Below are 12,441 nucleotides of genomic sequence, written 5' to 3'. Positions count from 1 at the left end.
CGTTGGACACCCGTCAGACCTCCGTTCATCTTCAGAACACAAATGAAGATATTTTAGTTGAAAAAATATAAACACTAAAGACGTCGTTACAAAGTCCATCTCACTACAGTGGTTCTACAATAACTTTATGGAGTGGCGAGAATAGTTTTTGTGCGCAAAAAAACCCTAAATATCGACTTATATAGTGATGACGATTTCAAAACACGGCATCATGAAGCTTCGAAGCGTTATGAATCAGTGAGTCGATTCAGCAGTTTGGATCGCCAAATTTCAGCAGTTTGACACGCGATCCGAATCATGATTCGACTCACTGATTCATAACGCTTCGAAGCTTCATGAGGCCGTGTTTTGAAATCGTCATCACTATATAAGTCGTTATTTAGGGTTTTTTGCGCACAAAAACTATTCTCGTCACTCCATAAAGTTATTGTAGAACCACTGTAGTGAGATGGACTTTGTAACGACGTCTTTAGTGCCTTTTAAGGGTCTTGAGAGTGTAAAGTGCATTGAGCCAATGGATGCCTTTCAGAGCCATCAGATTTCAACTAAAATATCTTCATTTGTGTTCTGAAGATGAACGGAGATCTGACGGGTGTCGAACGACATGAGGGTAAGTAATTAATGACAGAATTTTAATTTTTGGGTGAACTAACCCTTTAACATCATCTAATGTGCGTGACGAAAATTATGTTAAGGACGCAGCTTCATGTACTTCTTTAATTTATTTGCGTTAAATTACTTTAACGTGTTAAGGACTTGAAATTAATTGCATGCGTTAACGCATTAACGCTGACAGCACTATATAGCTTAGTGCATATATCGGTGCAACAATATTTGTTTTGCCTGATATGATAGTAATCTTGAAGTTCATACAATTAGTGCGTCAAGCATTTTAATACCTTTTTATTAGGTTTTCTGTGATGATTATTCACAAAAATATCCTTTTTAGTTCATCTGTGCACACAAAAATGGCCCTAAAACACAGACACTAAACGTGATGGACATAATGAGGTTAAAAGTGACGGGTTGTGGCATCTATAAGCAGTACAACACAAAAAAGGGGAACGTTTGAGTGAGTAGCATGTCTAATACAGAAACTATCTCAATTTTTGTGGCAAAATCTGCAATGCAGCGCCCACGTTTTCAACCATGAGTCTTTGTGAACGGTAAATGAGGCCAGCTCAGTGGGCCGAGCGCCTAACCGTGGCACAACACACGCTGTAACTGAGCTTGCAGCTGCGCAGAGTGGGAGAGGACAGCGGTAAACTACCGCAGTAAAGCCCCATGAACTCCAGAGATTGTGACTGAAAGGCTCCTGAGGGGAGAGGAGGGGCTCAAGTCCATCTGTTGGTTCCTTTCAGACTTCAGTGCCCACAACTGACGCTAAATCCCAGGATGTGCCAGAGAACAGGATGCTGGGTAATCACAGAGACAAACTCCAACTGCCAGTCTGACTACCGATGAAGTGATAAAGTGTTTACAGCTGCAAAACCCACAGGTACATCAATGATTTTTTGCTGAAACTGGATTTTTTGTTTGTTTAGTGCAGGCACTAAAATGTAATATTATGAGACTTACATGCATAAAGTGGGTTTCTAAACAATTCTGAGTGCTGAGCATGACAGCAGTAGACCAGGTCTGGCATATGAAAGCGTCAGTTTTTTCTTCTGGAAGCTGTGGCCGACTCATGTGACAGACTGCAAACAGGGTTAAAACCTCCTGACATATGAGCCGCTTGGTCAGCTGGCTGATCAATGTACACTGAGAATCGAATTCAGAAATCTGTGACAAAACACCCAACACCTGCTTTTACTCAAACGTCCCATCCAGTGGAGTTCCCCTCCAAACACATCTCTCAAAACACACTTTCACATATTCAAACTGGCACACAGTGATCTGGTGTTTGGCATCACTGACATAAAAATTCTAGAGCATTAGTTTCGGTCTGTTCCTCATATGAAGCTTATCATATGACTTGGTATACAGTGCACATGTTGGAATATTTTTACGCAGTCAAATTCAATTCACCCAACATCTCCTTTTTAACATTAACAGTATGATAAATGCCACTTTTAGGCAAAACCTTACAATAAAGCCAAATTACATCTTAATGCATTAACATGAGCAATACTTTTGTCACAATATTTATGTTTGTTAAAGCCACAGTATTTTTCGCTGTTTATTCAAAACGTAGGCATGCCTTGATTACACAGAGCTTTTATTCTGCTCATGCGTATGTGGAGTAACGACATACATTTGAGTGTGTCGAAAGTTATATTATAATGCTACTCTGTGCGATCGCTTGGTGGCTACTATAGCCGCGTTTCCACCGCAGAAACTTTCCCCAGGAATTAGGGACTAGGGTGGTACTCGGTAGGGGCTGTGCGATATTGAAGAAAAATGCAATATCCTTGTTAAATAATGCGATATATGATACGATATTGCTTTAAGTGTGTAAAATCTATTTCTTTCCCCAACTGATATCTTTGACTTAAAGCATAACCGACTGTGTTTACATGAATACTCATCAAGACATAACTGTGTGTGTATTTGACAGTTCGAGTGTGTAACATGACATGAAAAAAAAAAAAGAACAGCTTGTGCACGTTTCGGTGTGTGTGTGTCAGACAGCGCGAGACTGCAAGGAGTTGTTTTTCGTAAGTTATTGCGTTTAATAACTATTTTTAACGTCAAGCAAGTCACTTAAGTAACAGTAATGTGCCTAGTTTATTCTCTGCTATATGCGTCAACCTAAAACGTACACTTTTCACAATGTTGAAGAAGCCAATTAAAATCATTCAGATATTGCGCGCCCTTGCGATATGCATATTGCGATATGTACATTTGCGATATATTGTGCAGTCCTAGTACTCGGTGTGCTTCGACCGCAGAAACCGGGGTCTAAATTTTTTGTTTTTGGAGATTTGAATCCAAATATCGTACATATTGTGTCTAATAAAAACTGTTCATTGTTACTTTAATTCCAATAAATAACATCAACAGACACAACTTTTGATTAATAATGTATTAGCAAATTATGAAGTGAACATGAACTGCGATTATAAACGCTTTAGAAGTATTTTCCATTGTTAGTTAATGTCAGGGCTCCGAACCGGTTCAAGGAACGAAAACGAAAACCGGAAACGAACTAAATTTTAAGAGGAACAAAAACGAAATCAAAATCAATTTGAATCGTTCTGAACAGAAACGTTAATTTGAAATGACCATTAACCGGTTAATAACATTATTTTATCGTTCTCTTTAATATTTTTATTTGGCAGTGACCAATCATGAATTGAGTAGTACAGCATGTGACGTTGACGGATCAAGCGTGAGTGAAATGCCCGCGCACCAGTCATCTATGAATCTACCGTCAGTGCAGAGCGCGCATTTTCATGCCTCAAGTACATTTCTTTCCCCGCTGAGGTCTACAATGAATGTGCAGGTATTGGAGGACATTCTTTTCGAACGTTTAAATAAGCAGTGCGGACTTTAAGCTCAAATAGACTGATTTAGGCTAGTTTATGGATTCCGTTTAAGCCTATCCAAGTAGGCTATAGCATCTATCAAACATTTTTCCTATAGTCTTTCAGATTGCCAATACAGGACAGGTCAATGTTTTCTATAGACGGTTGATGCTTCGTATTAAATGGTATGTTATATTTAGGGTTGGGCATCGTTTTGATTTGAACGATTCTGATTCCGATTCCGATTCTTAGTTTCGATTACGGTTCTTTTCGATTCTCGATTCCGATTCTTTGAGGGGTGGAGTCACAACATGTCACAGGCTCATTTCACAGAGGAAAATTGTATTTTGATTCAATAATGAGTTTTAGTTTTGGGACTTTCTCCGCTGGCATTTTCACTTGCTTTGCTGCAAAGGTGAATGGAGTTCCACACCGAGTCCCGGTTTAACAATAGCATTAACAGCAGTCATTAGGACTGCTACTAGCGTGGGCAATTTGCGTATAGCTACATTTATCTATGAGGGGGAAAAATAATTTCAGTAACGTTGTTGTTCACCACAATTCGCAATTTGGTCAAGGGGTTTACACTACAATCACTTGCCTGATTATGATGAGGTGGGATAATGTTAGTTCACCCTGAAATTAAAATAAAGCCATCTTTTACTCACCCAGCTGTTGTTCAAATGTGCGTGTTCCTGTGTGTGCGCACTTCAAGCCGCAGTAGCCTCGTGCAATATTGTCATGACAACCGGTACACAATATTCACTTAAGGAGGTTATATTATTAGTATTATTTCTTTTCATATACGTTATAGAAAAGACGAGAATCGCGTTTTTTTCTATTGAGCTTGATTTCTCAAAATGGTGCGTGTGTGTGTGTGTGTGTGTGCTTATCGTGGGTGCAATGACAACAGTGCGAGTTATTATAGTAGGCATGAGCGCCGGCGGCTGCTGACGGCTCATAGTGCACACAGAGGAGCGCGCTCAGAATAACGGCCGAGCTCAGTGTTTTGACTGAATAATACGGTTTCTTTCTCGCAAAACCTATAGTGTGCCCACTGAACACTTTCCATATGGCGCGCGTCTCCCTGTATCGTTGCGTGATACATTTGTTTATTTTTTGTAATGTTTTAGCTGATCGCCATTCACTGCCATAATAGGAAGGAGCGCGTGCAGGAACAGTATTTTAAATGTCATAGGACATAGGGCACTGGGACAACATCAGGGTAAGTAAAAGAAGGCTTTATTTTCATTTCAGGGTGAACTATCCCCTTTAATAACGTTGGTTAGCGCAGGGTTGCCCGAGGACGACAGACCTGTGCAGCATTTCAAACACGCTACACTCGTTAATTTATACACCACATATTTGTAGTGCATCCTCCCGTGCAAGAAATAAGTTTGTCATGTGTTGCACTGTGCCGACCCAGGCTTTTTTTTTTTTGTGAAATAAAGCCACACTTTTGAGCGCCGCTTACAGTGCTCCATGGCTGCAACAGAACAAACGGGCGCGGCAAGCACTTCCGAAAACTTGCGCGTTTGGAACCGATGATCGGAATCGAAAACAAAATTTCTAAACGATTCCAATGGCATCGTTATTTTTTAAACGGTTCCAAGTTGGAACCGGTTCTCGATGCCCAACCCTAGTTATATTGCATTAAATAATCAAGCTTTATTAGCTGACTGAATTTGATAATGTGATGCAAGGACGTGTTGCGCAGTGTTTGCTTTGAAATTAGCAGTTGACGGTGCATTAATGGTTATCCAGTTTATTTATTCATAAATTTTTTAAAACAAGTCGTGTTGAAAAAAAGTTATGTAACGTTACAAATAATGTTATCACTCTTCTGAAAAGAATTCGGCATACGAGGCCACTTTCGATTGTCTAACACTCCAAAACAGGTCCGCTGTTTATGCTTTGTAATTAATGCATGTATTTCTGTTGTGGTTTTAAAAATGTTATGAAATAAATTTTCAAGTTTAATTACCATGCGTTATATTATTATTGCGTGAAAATAAGTCTATTTATCCATATTTGTTTAAAGTATAGGCTAAATTAAAATAACGTTTTTAACCGGTATTTTTTCAAATCAAACCGTTTTCGGAACAGTAATGTTTATTGAGGAACGCAAAAACGGAAACGCTATAATATCGATTCTGCTCGGAGTGAACCGATTGATATTTTTTTCCGTTTTTAAGCCCTGGTTAATGTTAATAATAAATGGAACCTTATTGTAAAGCGTTACAGCTAAATGACAATTTAACCAATTGTCAATATGACTAACCTGGACGACTTGTGGATGCGAAAGCAATGAACCTTTACAAAAGCTCCACTATAAAGGCACGACTGTAGTCTTATCTGTCAGTTGTCGTGTGCTCTGGGTCATACTCTCCCAGATGTCCCGCACAAAAGTTACATTCAACCCCTCCAGCTGGCCGAACAGCAGGTCTCAGGGCCTCCACTCGGATTTTAAGAGCTTTATTCCCACCAAACAGCACGTCTGGCACGGAGCAGGGATTCCCATCCGCACACACATTCCCTCCTTCTCCTGCCTCCACTACTGGGCTGACCTGATACATTGTGTTCACTGTGGATTCGTTCCACCGTGCCTGCAGATACTCTATGGAGATTTCCCATGCGCTGTGAGCCAGGCCTTCTACAGCACACTCAAAATCCCACGGAGGATGAGGAATCCATTTGCTTGAGCCTTTAGAGTAATGCAAATAGAGCCATCCTAGTATGATGAAGGCGGGCAGAAAGTGCCATAAAACGATTGCACAACCGCACCCATGTCACCCTGGTAATGTGGAAAGATGGTGAAAGGTCTCATGGGTCGCGCACATAACAGCAAAGCATTAGATTTGATAAGGAAGGCGGCCACAAAACCAGGCCGACGTCAACATCCAGAGAAAACAGTGATTTCTGTGCTTAAACAGGGCTTCAGCAAGCTTTATGAAGAGCTTTTAATGACCAATTAAAGAAAATTTAAGGGAACATAACACGTCAATATGTTCTGTAAATGTCTAAGCACACAAAGAGTGACAATACAAATTCAATTTTCAACAGATCTCAATGACTTTAATTTGACAAAACATAGCTTAAAATTTGAGATAAGAAATCTTGAAAGTGATTTTATGACTAAAACAAGAACAAATATCTGCCAATGTATGTAATTGTCATACCCAATGACAGATATTTGTTCTTGTTTTAAGCATAAACTCACTTTAATTGTTGAATTTTTACAGAAAATAAGACTTAATTTCTTAATTTTGCGTGTCAAGTAAATGTATCTTGATTTAAGGATGTTATGTTTGAACTGGAAAATAAAAATTCTGAGGAAGAACATCATTTTTTGAAGTGCATGCAATTAAATTTTTAGTTTCGTTTATTTTTTTGTTTCATAGTTTATTCTGTTTTTATTTTTTCTGGACTCTGCTTTAGTGGTTACATTAAACTTTACTGACTTCATCTTCATCTTCAGAACACAGATGAAGATGTTTAATGAAATGGGAAAGATTTCCGTCTAAGCAACTACCACTGAGGCTTCATAAAGAGATCAAATCCATACGAATCAAGCGTTTTATTCCAAGAGACTCGATCGCTTTATATGATGAATGAAAGTCTTACCGTTTGGAACAACGTTAGGTTGACTATTTTAATTTTTGGGTGAACTGTCCCTTTAACTGTCCAGCCCTACTTTTCATTTACTCATACACAATTTGACAAATTCTGTGACATTCTGCATTATACAATAAAATAAATTTTTATGAATGGATTCTGCAATTTCATCCACGTTTTCTGCATCGCAGAAATCATAGGGCGATAATTTAAGGCCTTGATATTAAATCTAAGACTTTATTCTCCAATTTAAGACTTTAAGGCCTACAATTGTGGAAGGTCAAATTAAGACTTATTTAAGACCTGCGGAAACCCTGATAAATATCTATCCACTTAAAGGGTTAGTTCCCCCAAAAATCATCCTAGGTGTATATGACATTCTTCTTTCAGACAAACACAATCTGAGTTATATTAATAATGTCCTGGCCAATATGGCAGTGAATCGTTTATGAAGTCCATAAAAGTGCATCTATCCATCATAACAGTGCATCTATCCATCATAACAGTGCATCTATCCATCATAACAGTGCATCTATCCATCATAACAGTGCATCTATCCATCATAAAAGTGCATCCATCCATCATAACAGTGCATCTATCCATCATAACAGTGCATCTATCCATCATAAAAGTGCATCTATCCATCATAAAAGTGCATCTATCCATCATAAAAGTGCATCTATCCATCATAAAAGTGCATCTATCCATCATAAAAGTGCATCCATCCATCATAACAGTGCATCTATCCATCATAACAGTGCATCCATCCATCATAACAGTGCATCTATCCATCATAACAGTGCATCTATCCATCATAAAAGTGCATCTATCCATCATAAAAGTGCATCTATCATCATAAAAGTGCATCTATCCATCATAAAAGTGCATCTATCCATCATAAAAGTGCATCTATCCATCATAACAGTGCATCTATCCATCATAAAAGTGCATCTATCCATCATAAAAGTGCATCTATCCATCATAACAGTGCATCTATCCATCATATAACTGCTCCACACGGCTTTGGGGGTTAATAAAGGCCTTCTGAAGCGAAGTGGCGCATTTGTGTAAGATAAATATCCATATTTAAAACTTTATATAGGCTAAAATAACTAACCACCGGTGGAAAGCCGCATGCATCAATTTACAGTGAAAGAGTAACCCTTGAACACTTGATGTTTTGTGATGACTTGTGTATTGGCGAATACAGAAGCGCAGAGGATCGCTTCCGGGTCCAAGCGCGCTCTCTCATACATGAAAAACAACAAACGGTGCTAATGTTCACACACAATCCGGTCTAATACTACAAAAAAAATATAATCATAACCTTTATCTCCATACTAAAATTCCAGATGGCCAGACAGGGATTCATCTTTTAGAAATCGTTAAAATATTAATGTCTGTGGCGCTGTGAGCACAGAGACTGTTGTATACACTGTAAGTATTATTATATTTAAAATGTTCGATGTTTAATATGAATAAATAGCGCTCATAAACGGCCGTCGATGGCATTCTCAAGTGAAACGTGTTGAGGCTTCGACCCAGAACCGCCGTTCTTTACGTCACGACTTAACAAGCGGATAGCTTTAAATATGGATATTTTTCTTACACAAACGTGCCACTTCGCACTTTATTAACCCCGGAGCCATGTGGAGCAGTTATATGATGGATAGATGCACTTTTATGGACTTCAAAAACGACCCATCAAGTCAATGCCATTATAAAGCTTGGAAGAGCCAGGACATTTTTAATATAACTCTGATTGTATTCGTCTGAAAGAAGAATGTCATACACACCTAGTCATACACAATTATCATGGGATAATTTTCATTTTTGGGGGAAAGTAACCCTTTAAAATTAGTGCAACATTTTTTGATTTAACTGCGCTGATAGTATCATACAAGAACAAAACTTGAACGGAACTGAGCTGAATAATGACACCCATGTCTTCTGCTTGATAACTGAATGAACTGATGAAGTTTGCAACATCAACACCATTATTACGCTGAACTAACGCTTAACTGACTCCAATGGCACTGTCTGAATTGAACTGGTTTCATAATTGATGAACTTTACACAGTCATTGAGCTGAATAATGACACTACAGCCGATTTACAGCGGAAATGAACTCCTAATATTATATTATTTGATGGGAGTTTGCATTATTAATCCTGTTACTTTCCTGTTTATTGTGGTGAAGCTGCTTTGAAGCAATTACTACTGTATAAAGTGCTATCAAAATAAAGGTACGGTGACAAATCAATGATTCTGATAAGCTTTAATAGTCGCTAAACATTTCACTTTCATAGGATCTTCTAATTAACTTTCACTGTTGTAAGCTGCACTCAAATCATCCTTGTTCACTTTACTTAAAAAAACTCATGTAACTAAATTTACTGAGTTGTTTCTACTAAAAATGAGTATTGTCAGCTCTACTTAATAAGTGTTTGTTTGGTCAACTTAACATTGCTGAGTGAAACGAACACACTTGGCAGTGGATCTGTTCCCAGCATGCTTTGCAAGGGACTGCATTAGAAGAGTAAATTTAGGGATTAAAGTGTAATTTTATGTTTTTACAGTAGAGAGAAAGATGATGTTAGTGTTTAATGTTCAGTTATGTTGGACATTTAGAGGAGTTTCTGTAATTTTGTGGTAACCATTATGCATAAGAGTATTGCTTGTGTTTAGGCTGGGGACACTCATATACACACATTTATTAGATGGTCTTCCTTCCCTCAATTCAATTAATGTTGAATTTTGTTTCTAAAAATATGCTTGATGTTATTTAAAAGTTTTCCACTTACAATTGTAGAGCAAATCGATAAATGTGTTCACCTAACATAACATTATTAAGTAAACTGCACTTTTAAATATTATGTAACAGTGACAAATTCAAATGGTTTGTATTTACTTAAAGAAATTGTCAGCTTTACTTGACTTTCTTTAGTTCATATAACTAAATTGTTATTTGTAAAAATTACTCAATATTGTTGTGTGGAACCACTTGACGCTGCTTTTTTAAGTAAATTCAACAAATATTTGTTTTGTGTGTATAGAACGAATGTGAATGTTCACATCTCCTTTAGTGTTTCTATGAAATAAAGACGTTTAAGTGAGTTTGAGGAGCTCTGAAGAAACAAATCTGGGGTAATGAGTTACTGCGGTGCCAGAAATATGGTTCGAACACACCTGGGATTGTTGGACTTTCAATGTTTCCTAAAACAGATTGATGTTTTTCCATCACCAATGCAAATACAGAGCTAGAGCCTGTTTCACACCAAGAACCTTTCATTGCTATTCTTTTACATTTAGAGCGATTTTTAGAACGATATCGTTATCATCCTCGGTGTGAGTCTCAAAGCACGACCAATTTTGATGGGTTTTAAGTGGGATTTTAATGAAAAACACCCAACAGCAGTACTTGCAGGTGTAGTAACTTATCTAAAACGTGTCGTTTCGATATACACTTCTTTGTCTGTGAGATAAATGAAGCTTAATAAATACATTTGCAACCACTTAGATTGCAAATCAACTCTGAAGACAGAGCAAAAGAGAGTCAAAATTGTACCTTTTAGGAGTACCAAAGCTTGTAACTGGGACAGTACCCCCTTAAAAGGACATCAATTGTACCTTTTATACCACAAAAAGGTTAAAAGTAGCATCTTAAGGTACGTATTTGTACTCTAAGGGTACTAAGAAGCACCTTTTAGGCGTAAAAAAGGTACAAAAATGTCCATTTTAAAGGACCCCGCCCGGTGACGAGCTGTGGTACTCCTAAAGGTACAATTTGTGCATATGAATAATAATAGTAATGAGAAGAGATTAATAAACATTGATCGTTATGCTCTATACACTACAATATGCGTCCAATAACAGAAATTAATGGTTTTGCTATTGACACAATTAGACACTAGTCACATTAATATTAGTGATGAACATTGCTTTATGACAATATTTTCAAGTGTATAACAACTGATTTGCAGAATAGCTATATTAGTTGTATTTCTGCTTTTAGTACATAGTAATAAACGACCATAAAACGATATTATATGGCTTACTGATATTCATTATTCATAATATTCTTGTTCGTGCCATAATTGGTTGTTTTGGGATCCTAAATAGCTGTTCAGCTTCACATTTCTCGCGTTAGAGAGTTTAGTAATTGTCTAAACAACACACAAAAGGCTTGATTTATCAACGAATCTCATATTTAACGGAAGAATATGTCGGTTGTTCACGCACCTGTCCTCCGAGTCCATGCGGCTGAGCGGCTCTCCGTCCGACGAGGAGCTCGTCATCTCCAGACTCGCGCGCCTCTTCATTCCGCCGCCGCCGCCGTTGCTGTTTTTCTCCGCCGGTGAGGACGCGTTTTCCTCCTCCCTTTGTTCTCCTTTCATCGGCTCCGCCGTCCCGTCCGCACTACCGGGGCTCTTCTGCTGCTCTTTCTCCGGCTCCGCTTCCGTCTCGCCATCCTCGTCGTTGCCGCCGTCTCCCCGCGTGGCTTCCTCCGTGCTTTGTTCAGTAGACTCGTGTCCGTTGAGCTTCTCGTCCGTCTCCGCTCCGTCCATCTTAACGGCCGGTTCCGGATCGGCGGCGCGCAGGCCCGACTCGCCCCCGTCGCCGTTTTGTTCGCTCGGGTTCGGCGACTCTTGCTCGGAACCGTCAAAAGTCGTCGAAGCCATCGGGTTCCGCTCGTGTACGCGCGGTCTAGCCGGGTTTAAGCGACGGTAAACGGATGAAACGCGGAGACTTTCACCAACCGGACGGATCGGAGAACTGTGCTGGAGGTTGATCGGGGACGCGCGGGGGGAGGAGCGAGCGTGACGTCGAGCTTATTATGAATGCCTCCACGTGCTCGCAACACCAAATATACAAAATAAAGTTGAACAGTTTCAATTACGAAACAGAAATGCATTTTAATATCGCTCATTATCATTCAAAAGGAGGCCTTAATCTCAAACTCATTTAATATTAATTTACTTTATTTTTTTTTAGACAGCATACAGGAATAGTGGCGTTATAAAACACCATAAAGATACTTTTTCAGATGCAAATGTAACATTCCGTCATTATTTGAACGTTTCTTCGAAAATATTAGTCTAGATTTATTAATTTATACTCGTAAAAATATATAAACGGATATCAAGTTATATAATAATCTAATTAAAGGCTGAAAATATTGATAAAACATGTTGACATTTAATAATATTAATAATAATAATTCCTAATTATGTTTTTCTTCTAAAATATTAGGATTTTGAATCATATTTGTTCAAATATATATTTACCTTGAATACGAATTCCTTGAAAAATAGTGTTTAACGATTTTTGTATTTGACGGTTATACCACGTGACATTT

General features: G+C 38.4%; 1 protein-coding gene across 6 annotated transcripts in view; it reads right to left on the bottom strand.

Moving 5' to 3' along the window:
* The window catches only part of aebp2 (AE binding protein 2), a gene marked incomplete at its 3' end in the record, with an annotated part of 30,206 nt that extends 18,085 nt beyond the window's left edge, over positions 1-12,121 (bottom strand). For 5 of the 6 annotated variants that reach the window (XM_079817822.1, XM_079817820.1, XM_079817823.1 and 2 more), the window contains exon 1: positions 11,325-11,898. In XM_079817822.1, coding sequence (XP_079673948.1) covers positions 11,325-11,764 — 440 coding nt within the window. In that variant the 5' untranslated portion in view covers positions 11,765-11,898. Of the gene's footprint in view, positions 1-11,324 lie in introns of all 6 variants that reach the window. The other variant, XM_079817824.1, reaches the window with a different exon arrangement.
* Positions 12,122-12,441: the final 320 nt, after the last annotated feature.

Source organism: Gobio gobio (assembly GCF_949357685.1).
Source record: "Gobio gobio genome assembly, chromosome: 5".
Lineage (NCBI taxonomy): Eukaryota > Metazoa > Chordata > Actinopteri > Cypriniformes > Gobionidae > Gobio > Gobio gobio.
The sequence above is the reverse complement of the archived record's forward strand: the minus strand, read 5'-3'. Positions and strand labels throughout refer to the sequence as shown.